Source organism: Strix uralensis, chromosome 5, assembly GCF_047716275.1.
Source record: "Strix uralensis isolate ZFMK-TIS-50842 chromosome 5, bStrUra1, whole genome shotgun sequence".
NCBI classification, from domain to species: domain Eukaryota; kingdom Metazoa; phylum Chordata; class Aves; order Strigiformes; family Strigidae; genus Strix; species Strix uralensis.
Genome location: NC_133976.1, coordinates 14,338,280 through 14,351,393, shown reverse-complemented (window position 1 = coordinate 14,351,393; position 13,114 = coordinate 14,338,280). Strand labels below are relative to the sequence as shown.

Sequence of the window (13,114 nt, the reverse complement as noted above, 5' to 3'; positions counted from 1 at the left end):
TGCCCTCTGCAGGGAAAAGCTGTCCCAGCCCCATGGGGTAGCTGACAGTGCTACCAGCCTCTTTGTCATGATGCAGCTGGAGATTTCATTTGCCCTATCCAGGACTGATGGTTTGCAGATACTCAGGAACAGAAAAATCCTGCTCCAAGCAGTTTACAGAAAGACTTGCAGAGGTTTAACACAACACTTGTTAATGAAAAGACAAACAAGCAACATAAATTAGGAAATGAGGTGAAAAAAACCTAAGCAAATTTGCATAGGCATCAACTATGCATTGATAGTATGTATCAAGTGCCTATGATCAACTATGATCATTGAAAACTCTATCATACATGTCGACAGCAAGTCCCTATCTCGTTGGGATTTCTTCCTTTTCATCTGATTTCCTGTAAGATTTGCCATCCAGAAATCAGCTGGACAATGAAAAGACAGAAGAAAACCAAACCTTTGCACACTACTAAACTACATCTGGGCTGTGTATATGGGAATGTGTATTTTGGTGACATTATACATCAGAAAGAGTGGCCAAGTCTGAGGCACTCTGTGTGAGAGAAGCCAAAGAAAAAACCTGCCTAACCACGCCTTACATAAGTCCATTGCACTTAAAACTCTAAAAATACCAGTTATCAAAGTATAAACAAAAATCAACAAGAAATAAGAAGGTTTGGGGTGAGTTGACCCTTGCAACAGTGGAGTTGCTCTGGGAGCAAATGTTTGCCTGTATATTTGATGTAAAAGCTGAGCTTCGGATTTGCCCAAAGGCAATGTTGGTCAGCCCCATCACAGGCAGCTTGTCAGAAGCTGAGAGCATCTCCAAAAGTTTTTGAAAATCTGCTGCTCATGCCAAGACCCAATAGCCTGATCCTCAAAGGTGAGAGAGGGCGCCCTTTCCCTCTGCTCTGCAGTCAGGCTGCCCACAGAGCCCTTCATATTAAATTAAGAAATATCAGGAGAGGTGCAATTATTTGGCTCAGCAGCACTTACCAGCTTCTCTGAGATTTTCTTCATACTTTTTCCCCTAACAGGTGATCAGAGTGGCAACTCTCTGTTACTAGGAGTATGGGATATGACAAATACAAATAGAAAGCAACAGCAATACCTGTGTGCAGCTGGGCTACAGGAACATCTTGGTGCCCAGTTTCAGGTAGCATCTGCAGCCTCAGGTCTGCCCTTAGGGGTAAATAACCCTGCAGGCTGGAGGGGCACTGATCCTATCCCCTTCTCCTGAGTTCTTCTGTCCAGTAACTCTGTGTTGGTGGGTTTACTTATGGTACATCAAATGCGCAGTGAGGATTTTGGAAGAAGAGTAACTTCACGGTAAATTATACATGTAAGAGTTCACCTTGGTTTCCTATAGTGTGATGTTTTGCAGTCGATGACTAGGGACACTCCTTTTTAGAAGGGGGAACAGTTTGCAGAGAGCAAGTATTTATTCGCAAGGGCTTTTCTCAAGAGGCAGCACTAGTACATCACATGTACAGTTGCTCAACCTTTACATTGAGCACCATGATAAGAAAACAGTCCAATTTGTCTGAGCACCAAGATACAACAGCCTTATTTTACAGTTTACAAGCCTGATGTGGTCTCAGGCGTATGGTTTCTGTTTTCTATTTTGAACATGGTGTGTTCTTCCTGCAGGTCTGAATGCAGTAACTGCGAGATTGGAGAGCAGTGTGGTGTGATAATGCATGGCAACACCGTCACTTTCTGCGAGCCATATGGTCCCAGAGAACTGGTAAGTGAAGCCTGGCTCATCTGCTAGTGCTGGGACTGCAGACTATGAATTGAGGCTGCATCAGCTGCAGAGATGTTGGTGTGCTTTGAAAGTTTGGTGTTCAGCAGAGAGGCTCTTAAGAAAGGTGATTGGGCCACCGAAGAGCACCCCAGGAACATCCCAGTGTTTTAAACTATAGATGTTAACCAAAGGATATTACACTAGTCTGCAAGGAAAAGTCTCTTGACCCAGTGTGCATCCAAGTTATTTAAAGTATCTATAAAACACTGGAAAGGCAAGGAGATAGACCTGTGTTGTCAAACTAGCATTATTCTCTTTCTATTTCCAACAATGAAATAGAGGCGAGGTTCATTTTTCTTCTCTTATTTTATTAGCTGTGTCCATTTTTTCTTGTTGCTGTTGACAAATGTTAATTTGGTTGTAAAACATCACTTGTGAACAATGCATCCTACAGATTTAAATGCAGCCTGGAGCAAGCACCTGCCAGTCTCAGGAAAGTGTGTGTAACAAATTGAGTCATGATGAAGGGGACAGAATTAATTTCATTGGGGGAGTAGTTTGGTCATAAAATTCTGTAAGAAACAACATGGTGCAATTAACATTAACTTGGGATCATCTGGGTGTGGAAAATGAATTGAAAGATATATAACCAATGTCCACATGCTGACACTGGACAGCCAACTGCAACAATGTACATAAAATGGGAGGTTTGGAAAGAACTGAAAAATTAAAAGGCCAGCTCAAAGCCACGGTAATTCAAAATTAATTTTCATGTTTTCAACAGTCTTCTGAGTGGAGGAAGAGTCTGATTAGAGCTATTTGAAGAGTGTACATGGAAGAAGGCCATAAAACAGAAGTCATTTTGGCCAGGCATCTTCTCTTCATTTCAGACACTGACAGTTCTTCTAACAGGGTTGATTTTACATTCTTAACTGAGATCAGAATGCCACGAATGCAATGTAGATATTGCTGATGTGGTGATTGAAAGTCATAAACACATATAAAACTAATTTAGAGGTTTTACAGATAAAGGAGAATTTCAGTCATTTCCCTCACAGCCAGCTCCAGCCAGGGAATCCTGACAGAGATGCTAAATTGCCTCTCTGCTACTTTGAAACCTATTTGAATGTACTATGCTTCATTAACTGCCTTGAGAAAAGATGTATTGTTTTATGTTCTGTGCAAAAGTGAAGTCACATCACCGGGATGTTTTTCACAATTTTTAAACTCATTTTTACTTGTAGTATTGAGCATAGGTAACACTCCTTGAAAAATAATCTATTTATGACATTTAGCAAACCCAGGGTCCCGGCTCTGAGGGTTTTGAAATATTAATTAGCTGTCTTCTCCCTGCTGGTATGTAATTTAGACTATCCTTAGTAATCACAAATTGGCTTCAAACTCCAGTGTTGGACTGTATTTGTCGTATTACCATGCGGTAAAATAGCACTACCACGGCATCGGGAGCTTGGAAAAATTTATTATGATGCCAAAGTGGTGTGATTAAATAATCAGCTGAAAAAATCATCATGCTTATAAACAGTTAGCAGCCTAATAATGAAAGTGTTTATAAATATTATGGCAGTGTTGCAGAAAAATCAAATCCTTCTGAAGGAACATGATAATGGCTTAACATTTTGGATGAGCACAGGATGGTGTTCATGCCAGAGGTCTTAACCTAGTTTTATTTTTGAGTATGGACATAGGTTTAAATCCCTATCTTAGAACAAGTTGTTTCTGATTTGTAGTCATGTTTCAGTGATTTCACAATATATCTCTTCCTGTCACAAATTTTAAAACCTGTTTCACTTCTCCCATCATTATGCATTTTTATTGTATCATCTTTACTATTTGAATCCTATTCTGTCCCTGCTTGAAACAGCATTTGAAATCTCTGTTTCTGTTCATGGCTCCTAGTGCCACATTATTGCTTTAAAATACTTAGTCAAGAAGAGTTGAATTTGCAAAATGTATTATATCAACAGCTGTGACAGCTGCTGGTTTGCTTCCCTGACTGTCCTCTCTCCTCCTCACTTCCATCAGCTGCCTGTTACTGAAGGCAGAGGTTTTTTTTAATGCCAAGTGTCTATGTCTGTTGGTGAGAATTTACCACTGGCAAAATCCTGGAAAGATGTATAGTGTCAGAGATGTTGCAAGCAAAGGAAAATAGCTGCTAAAATCTCCTTACCAGCTTCTCTGCAGCACCTGAATTTAGTAGTCCCTTGTAGAACTTTGTAAAAAGTTTTTAGTAAGTCTAATGCTTTTTTCTAAAGCATTACTGAAATGATTCACAACAAAGTCTCTTTTAAGTCTACATAAATGCCTCTTCTGTGATAACTGGTACATTTAATTTCTTGGTGATATGAGCCACTGAACGTTGATAAAGGGTTTTGTTTTCAAATTAGAGTTTGCACAACATAATTAATTGAATGTAAGCTAATGTAATAGGTACTCATAACTCAAGTCAGAAAGCAGTTTATTGTTTGACATGGCGAGTGTGATACCTAATACTGAATCGATCCTGACAGAATGGACTTAAATGGGGATGCAACTGTACTTTAAAAGGAGTTACATAAATGCAAATTTCCTATTTTTGTTTAAAGACTAAAATTATCAGTTGGGAATATTCCAAGGGGAGGAAAACTGTATTTTAAGTGAATGTTATGTACAGATAGTGCCAAATTTTCAGGTAGTTTTAAAAGCTGCTGTTTGAGTTGATTGTGAAGCCTTGGGAGTCTGTCCCACTAAATCTGTCTTAGTTCACAGAGCTGTGATCAATCTTCTAAATTTCCATGCACTCTCCCAAAGCACATGTAGTCTTGTTATCAGCTAATCTTCAGTACATTTCAGTGAAGATCCCGTTGTTTAATATTTATAAATTCCTCTCCATATGTAATATGTATGTAGAAAAGAAACACACCAAAACCTCATGCCAACTCATACAGGTCTCCATCCATTATTTTCAAAGGCATCGTTTCATGAATACCTCAACTGGGTGTACACCGGCACTGAGAGAAGTCCAGTCCCTTTTGCTCTTCTCATCAGTGCCTGCACCCTCCCACCGGGGGAGGGATGGTATTCGTATGAGCACTGGTGGGCTGAATGGTAGACCACACCAAAAAATTAATCCAGGTTAAAACTAACTTGCAAAGAAAAAGACTACTAGTTTAACACAAGTCAATTATTTGAGCTGATTTAACATGTAGCTACCCAAAAGCTGATGTTAGTACATGGAAGGGAATGGAGGGAGCTATCACCTAGAATCTGTTAATCATATACATTTGAATATACATTCTGAATATACATTTGCAAAGATTTGGAAATTCATTTGAAAATCTCCAAAGACAGAAAAGCCAATACAGGTGACTGAGAGAGAATATTTGTTCTGTGTCAATGGAGTCCTAAATAATAGTCAGAAAACATCTGCATTTAGGACTAGCTTTTGTTCAGTGTCATGCAGCAATGCTTAATGTAGTAAGCGACTTCAGAGAGGAGACAGATCTCTCTCAACAGTTTTCATGTTTATCTGCATAGTAGATAATTAAAGAGCGCAGGAATACCTGATAATGGAAGAATCTCTGCCTTCACCATGTGACTCAGGGAAATTATGCAGAAATTGTACTGTTGATCGTTACAAAATGCTGATAAAATTGCCTTTGTAATAGTGCCATAGTTAATGGATGCTTGAAAGAACGTAGAATCTTCCAGGTCATTGAGTCTAATCTTTACTTGGGTGCTGGTTTTTTTAGAAAACGTCAGTTTAGTGTCCATGAGCTCAAATATTTATCTATATTTTGCAGATTACCACTTTTTTTCATTCTTATCTACTATTCGGTTTCCTCTACATGAATCATACAAGCAAAGCAGGAGGATTATTCAAGTCCTGTGGGTGCTCCACTTGGAGCTGCCTCCATACAAATTCCCAGCTTGGCTCTGGTAGCCAAAGCCTGCTAGCCCCAGGACCTTACTTCTGGGACTGAATTTGCTCAGAAGTTCGACTTCTCTGTGGCATATCCATGATATGACGTGGTGCATAGATGCAGATCACAAGGAACACATCTGAAGGAAGAGTCTGTAGCTGCTTTCATGGGAAATGGCATGAATTATTGTTGTGTAAGTTCTGACATGGGAGGACAAGTTCAAGGTCTTGAAATCTAGGATGCAGACATCAATGGCAACAATAGCAGATGAATTTATTTAAGGTGTTTGCTGTCCATGTTCTTCCAATTATATTGCTTCTTTTATGATTGCGTCAACTTACTGTCTGGCCAGGTCATGCCTTTTTTCCTTTTCTCTTTTGATCTAATGCTGACATTATCTTTCAGGTTGTACATTATTCTAGCCTCTAAAATCTGCTTATAATGGTAAATTATATCTTTTATGGGTCTTTTGCTGAAGTGAATGAACCAAACTTTAAGTCTCTTCTTTTTGGGGTGGCCCTCTGATTGGTCTTTCTGCTTGCTAAACAGTTGCAGTGATTTTTCAGCTCTTTGACAAAATAACTAGATCAGGCAGTGTTTTTAGGTAGTGTTTCTGCCTTGCTTGTTATGTAACAGTATTAAGTCCAACTTTCAAAATGAATTGAAAATAAATAGGTGTGCTTCACGACATTCTAGTGCTTTCTGTCTTAGAGTGTTTTCAGAAAAATGGTCCTAATTTAAATTACTGAAATATGGGGCCATTGAAAGAAGGGAGAAAGAAAGGCCTCAAAGGAAGGTGGTGTGCTGGATACAGAGTGAGCTGCTCCATGTTTTCTGCCTGTTTCTAGGTCTCAGTTGGATGTCAACAGTGTATAGATGCTACTACAAAATCTCATTGTATATATTGTACAGTATCACCAAGGTATTGTTTGCTTTGCTGCTGAAGACTTAAATTCTGTTATTCCCTCTTAATATTTTATTTTATTATTTCAAGTATACTTAATATTATTTTTATTATTTATTTATTATTTTGGTTCTTGTTCTGTGCTGGGAAAAGTGAAAACCATTCTGTATATACAGATTTATGCTAAGCTGACCATAAACAACAGGGTTCATTTTTTCAATCTTCTAAACACTGGTCAAGCACCAGTGTTTCACATAAATGTGCTTGCTTTGTAGACATTAATATGAAGAAAGAAAAAAAAGTTCCAGCTTTGACATATGATGAGATATCAATAATCAAAATGACATAACAGAAATGTCCATGATCACTCAACCCGAAAGAATTCATGATTAATAGTGTTATGTGCTGGAGATCTAGGTATCCAGAGAGTTTCCATGCTTTCAAAGAAAAACAAGTGATGAATGTATTGTTTTGCTGATCTAACGTAACCTCTCTGCTGTTTGCTTTTCTTCCTGTAGACCACCACTGGCCTTAACACAACTACTGCATCCGTCCTTCAATTTTCGCTTGGTAAGTTTAGCTTACTCTTTCACCTGAGAAATTGTAGAAAGTCATTTCTGCAAAGCAAAATGAACCTCAAGTTCAGGTTTACCCTTCTGGTCGATGTTCCACTTGACATGAAGGACTAAAAAAATCTTTTAAAAACTACAGCACATTTTTTTATCTCCTAACCTAAACTTTGGAAAAGAGAAACTCCAATGGATACTCTGATGATGGGAGGCATAGTCATGTTTGGGTTTTGGTTTTTTCCACTCATTTTATAACTTGATTATAATCTCTTGTTCTTTCTCTGAAGTGTGATTACTGTTTGTTTTAACATTTAAAACCCTCAATATATTCCAAGTTACAGCTAGGTAGTGCTGTTTTTAACACATCTGTATGAACAGAATAGGTAAGGTAGACCAAAACTAAATGCTATTTAGTTCATATTATCAACAGCGTGATTGTATGCTGTATTACTTAGAATACCTGCTGTAAGTTATTGCACATTTTCGCTGTGTAGCTGTGGCTATAAATTATGGCAGAAGTTGTGGCTTGGGCTGAGGGCAAATTGGGAACACGGGTTGCTAACTCATATCTCAGTGTTCGAAATATGAAGGAAAAATGTTTTTATGATATAAATGATTCAATAAAAAAGCAAGCAGGAAATGTAGCCTGCTTCCTCTGTGGACCCATGGATATGTGTTTCCAAATCATATTCCTATTTTTAAAAAAGTAATTCTCCAGAAGTATCTCAGCAGATGTGGGATTAAACTCTGGAAATCTCATCTGGAAATAAGAGCTATCAGGTAGCTTGGCAAGCATCTTGGGTTTTTTAATGGATTGGAAATCAAAATCCTGGAAGGCTCAGAAATACACCATTTAAATTTTTTTTTTTACCTGAAGTTGTTCATTTAACTAGTTGAGGTCATCATTACCTGTCACCCTGCAGCTGACTGCATTTTTAATAGTTGTAAGGATTGATACCTATCCTTTTATTTTTAATTACTGTTTTTAGAAAGCCAGAAAAAAATGTATCCATTCCTAAACTGAATTACTGCATAAATACTGGGCACCTCCAGTGAAAACCAGCCTGGAGCTACCCTGCAGTTTCATTCATTCAGTGAAAGGGGAGCAGCTCACTTGATCTGCTAGGACATGTTGCTTGCCTGCAGAAGCCCTCCCTCCACTGACTGTGCCCAAGGATAGGTGACTTTTATAATGCTGCAAGCTTGCAATGATGGAGGAATTTTGTTTTTCAGGAAAATTTACAAAAATCTTCTATAGATTATTCTTACAGTGGCCTGGAGTGGTTAACAGCAATGTAAGCTGAATGGGTTGGTAGGTAAATGTTTGCTGTCACAGCTCAGTGGCTTGTGTCTGCTGCAGGTGAACTGCAGAAAGGTGCAGGCTCCCAGAAGTGTCAAGATTTCACTAGTAGCCTCTGTTTCTATCGACTGGGGACCATAAAAAAAAAAACAACAGTAACAACAGGCTGAGTAGGAAATACTCTATATGATAGAATTGCCATGAATATATGGTAGGAATACCTTGACCTGTACCAGTAGAAACCAGTAAAATTCCCAGTATGATGTAGGAGGAGAGGGGTGGATGCAAGTCTTGAGTAAATCAAATTTCAGCCTGAAGTTCAAAATGTATCACAGTTCCTCGTGTGCTATGTTGAGCTTGAAATACAGTGCAGATTGGTTTTGTAACTGATAAAAACCGGCATGAGCCAGGGGACTGCTGCTGAGCTCAGCAGTACTTGGCTTTAGAATCATAAATCTAAACTATGCATTTGCCAGTTTCCAGCTTATTCCCAAAGGTCTGATTTAATCATAACCCTATTTAGGGATTCATCCAAGGGAATTGCCTTTTTTTTAAAAAGAATGTTTAACACTTTCTATCAACCACAGAATAGCTTAAGCTGTAATCTTTTGGGGGTATCTTTATATTAAATTTGTCACATAGCTTTGGCCACATTAAAGTGCATACCCTTTGATTTCGCTCATCACTAATTATCAGGTGGAATTTTGTATTTGCAGGTATATAAGCAGATGATGACTAGGAAATGAAGCAAAAAAATGGTCCTGATTTCACCATAAAACCCAGATCCTTTTAAACTGTGTGGTCAGGAAAAATAACACTCTAGTGAATTTTTCATTAATTGATATTCTGTGTAGTTTTCTTCATGTACCACCTCTTTGGTAGTCTTGTCCTTTAAAGGGTAATGGGATTGAAAAGGTGCACTTAAGATGAAGGCTTAATTAGGATGAAAATGTAATTAGAAGGGCCTATTCAACACAAGGACAACATTAATGTGAAGTATCCTTTCCAAATGAGAGCAACTTGTCTGCCACACAGCATTCACTTGGAGCTGGTGGCATTGCCTTTTGGTCCAGGGCTGGGGGGATGTTTACATACATGCACGCTCTGCCCAGGTGTGTAGAAAATTTCAATTACTCCAGATGTCTAACTCATCCATGACTATATTTCTTCAAGACCACACTCCGACATGTGAATGACAAAGTCTGGCAGTTTCCTTAATGTTCAGTGGGATTGTTAACTGAGATATTTAAAGCAATGCCTTTGGGCTCTCAGGCCAGAACATCTAATTCAACAGCTTGGGATTGCAGGATATTGCACAAAAGCCTCCAGACTCAGCTGCCACACAATGTTAGTCTGATTCATTAGCTGAAATATTCTCCATTTCTCACTCCAAATCTCAGGCTTTTCCCCTTAGCTACATCCTTGGACTTCTCCAGGGATGAACATGATCTGTCATTCATGTAGACCACTATGATGGAAGGTGACTTATAGTACTGAGAGATTAGCAACTGAGCTAAACACAGGAAGAAAGAGACTCATGAAATCTCATAAGGAGAAGAGGAAAGGCTTTAAGGAAGCAATGCCAAGGAGTGAGGTGTGCAAGCAGTTCTGCTCACGCGTTGTTCCTTGGGTGTCCTCTTCAAGCATATGCTCCCATGGCTGTGGTGTACATGGGCTGTGCATGCTCTGCGTGGGCAGTTCAGCATTGGCAGGCTCTTCCCATCCCTCCTTCCTCCACAGTGCCTCTGAGTCAAACACCAAGCTGAAGTCAAAGGCACTGTGATGAGTACCAACGCTCAGCCTGGCCTCTGGGGCAGGTGCTACTTGGAGTGGTATGTGTCGCAATGTGAAAATAGTTAATGCAAAATATTATATTATCTTGAAAAACTTTGTTCCATAGCTCTCTCCTTATGACTTAGTATTGCTAGATTGTTTTTGGCTGTTGCACAATATTTGAAAATGGGAATAACTTGATAAGGAAAGCTCTCACTCTTCAGCTTCGTTATGAAAACTTCTGAACACTCCTCTGAGAACAGGATGATTTTGACAGTATCGTGTACTGGGTAAATATATAATGTTTATAAGGCAGAATCCTTCTTTAAAATTCCTTTCCCTTCAACTTTTATGCCACTATCACCAAGATCCTCTGTCATTACTAGAACAAATTAGCAATTCTCCCTCCCCACTCCACACCCATTTTTAAAAAAAATCTAATCCCCTATTAAACCAAACTTGATTTGGGGAGGAAAGGCTTTCTTTTAAGTTAAAAAATACCTTCTCAGAGAGAATAGGTCTTCAAACATTTCAAACATTTGGCACTTCAACTCCATTTTTTAAAGATCAAGCTATTAGTCTTGCAAACAAAGAACTAGCCAAAGGTTCAAAAGTTTTTTTTGTTTCTTTGGAGAAGAAACTTGGGCTTGGACTCTCCCTCCCACAAAATCATGATAAAGAACTTTTGCAAAAGTTTGGTTCTCAAATCTAACAGATTTTCCTTTGGGCCAATCATTAATCCCTATTTTCAGTCACCCCCAAAACTACCTTTCTAGGCAAATATGGGATTTGCAATTTTTTCAATATGTTTCTAATGATAAGCCATCTTTCCCTAATTGATTGTAGCTGAGTTATGGTCATTTCATATGTGTGGCATTGGCTTTGGTTTAATGCAAAAGAGAAGTTGAAATGAAATGCAGAATGTGCCAAGTAATACAGTACTAAAGCAAAAAATAATTTGCATGAACCCCTAAGAATGAAACCTCTCAGCAGCTCACTGTTATCAGTTCTGTGCACTGCTGTCTGATACACTGAAACAGCACCTTTTGACAGGGATGATTTGCTTTCTTATTCACTGGGATCTTGTGATGGAATTACTACCTTTATATAAGCAACATTTAAATATTCTACAAAGGACTGCAGTGATTCTAAAAAGGAAATTGTAAAAGTATGCAAAATCTTATTTAGAAATCAAGAAGTGTGAGGTAAAACATAAAATCCATCAGTGTCCATGCCCATGCCATATCAAGAAAATTTAACTTTCTTTTGTTTTATGCATACTGCAGTCTTCTGAAAAACCTTTCTGTAAGCTTAGTGGTGATCATGCCAGAATTCCTGGCATCCAGAAAAGCATGTATGGAAAGTCTGCAACAGCTACATGTTGTCCAGGACTTGACACAGCTTTTATACTTCAGATTTAAAGTGGCAAGACCATGGCATACTTGAAAAAGTCGGAGTGTGTGCTCACTGTGACAAATGAAGCATCTTACAAGAAACTCAATATGATGCAGAAAAACTCTGCCTGAAATAAATAAAATAATAAAACCTTGTCCCTAAAGTTCTGTTGGGCACTGTCAGTACTACTGAGTTGGCAAAGCAGGTGCCGCTCTCTGAGAGCCTTATTCACTGTTAACATGAAAGTCTTGAAGATGCAGCATGCATGAGCACAGGTGATCTTCAGTGCCTGGACAACAAACAGTCTTGACACTGGAAATTCCTTAGGTAATTTTGCTGCATGGATCATATGGTTAGTCCCTGCTATTGCTAGAAAAAATGGTTTGACATGAAGCAAAACACACATCTTCATTTTTCACACTGTCCCGCATGACATCCTTGTCTCTAAATTGGAGAGACATGGGTGTGATGGATGGACCACTCGGTGGATAAGGAATTGGCTGGATGGTCACACTCAAAGAGTTGTGGTCAACGGCTCGATGTCCAAGTGGAGAGCAGTGACAAGTGACATTCCTCAGGGGTCCGTATTGGAACCAACGCTGTTTAACATCTTTGTTCCCGACATGGACAGTGGGATTGAGTGCACCCTCAGCAAGTTTGCTGACAACACCAAAGCTGTGTGGTGCGGTCGACATGCCTTCAGGGAGGAAGGGATGCCATGCAGAGGGACCTTGACAGGCTGGAGAGGTGGGCCTGTGCAAACCTCATGAAGTTCAACAAGGCCAATGCAAGGTCCTGCATGTGGGTCGGGGCAATCCCAAGCACAAATACAGGCTGGGCAATGAGTGGATTGAGATCAGCCCTGTGGAGAAGGACTTAGGGATATTAGTGGATGAAAAACTGACTATGAGCCAGCAAAGTGCGCTCACAGCCCAGAAAGCCATCGGTATCCTGGGCTGCATCAAGAGAAGTGTGGCCAGCAGGTCAAGGGAGGGGATTCTCCCCCTCTACTCCGCTCTCATGAGACCCCACCTGCAGTGCTGTGTCCAGCTCTGGAGCCCCCAATATAAGAAGGACATGGACCTGCTTGAGCGGGTCCAGAGGAGGGACACGAAGATGATCAGGGGGCTGGAGCACCTCCCCTATGAGGACAGGCTGAGAGAGTTGGGGTTGTTCAGCCTGGAGAAGAGAAGGCTCCGGGGAGACCTTAGAGCGGCCTTCCAGTACTTAAAGGGGGCTACAGGAAAGATGGGGAGGGATTTTTTATCAGGGAGTGTAGTGAATGAATGAGAGGTAATGGTTTTAAGCTGAAAGAGGGAAGATTTAGATTAGATATAAGGAAGAAATTCTTATCTGTGAGGGTGGTGAGACACTGGAACAGGTTGTCCAGAGAAGCTGTGGCTGCCCCCTCCCTGTCAGTGTTCAAGGCCAGGCTGGACGGGGCTTTGAGCAACCTGGTCTAGTGGAAGGTGTCCCTGACCATGGCAGGGGGGTTGGAACTGGATGATCTTTAAAGTC

General features: G+C 39.9%; 1 protein-coding gene across 2 annotated transcripts in view; it reads left to right on the top strand.

Moving 5' to 3' along the window:
* Positions 1–13,114, top strand: part of RELN (reelin) — a 295,992-nt gene that overhangs the window by 138,885 nt on the left and 143,993 nt on the right. For both annotated transcript variants that reach the window (XM_074869921.1, XM_074869920.1), the window contains exons 7-8: positions 1,639–1,735; positions 7,078–7,129. In XM_074869921.1, coding sequence (XP_074726022.1) covers positions 1,639–1,735; positions 7,078–7,129 — 149 coding nt within the window. The remainder of the gene's footprint in view (positions 1–1,638; positions 1,736–7,077; positions 7,130–13,114) is intronic.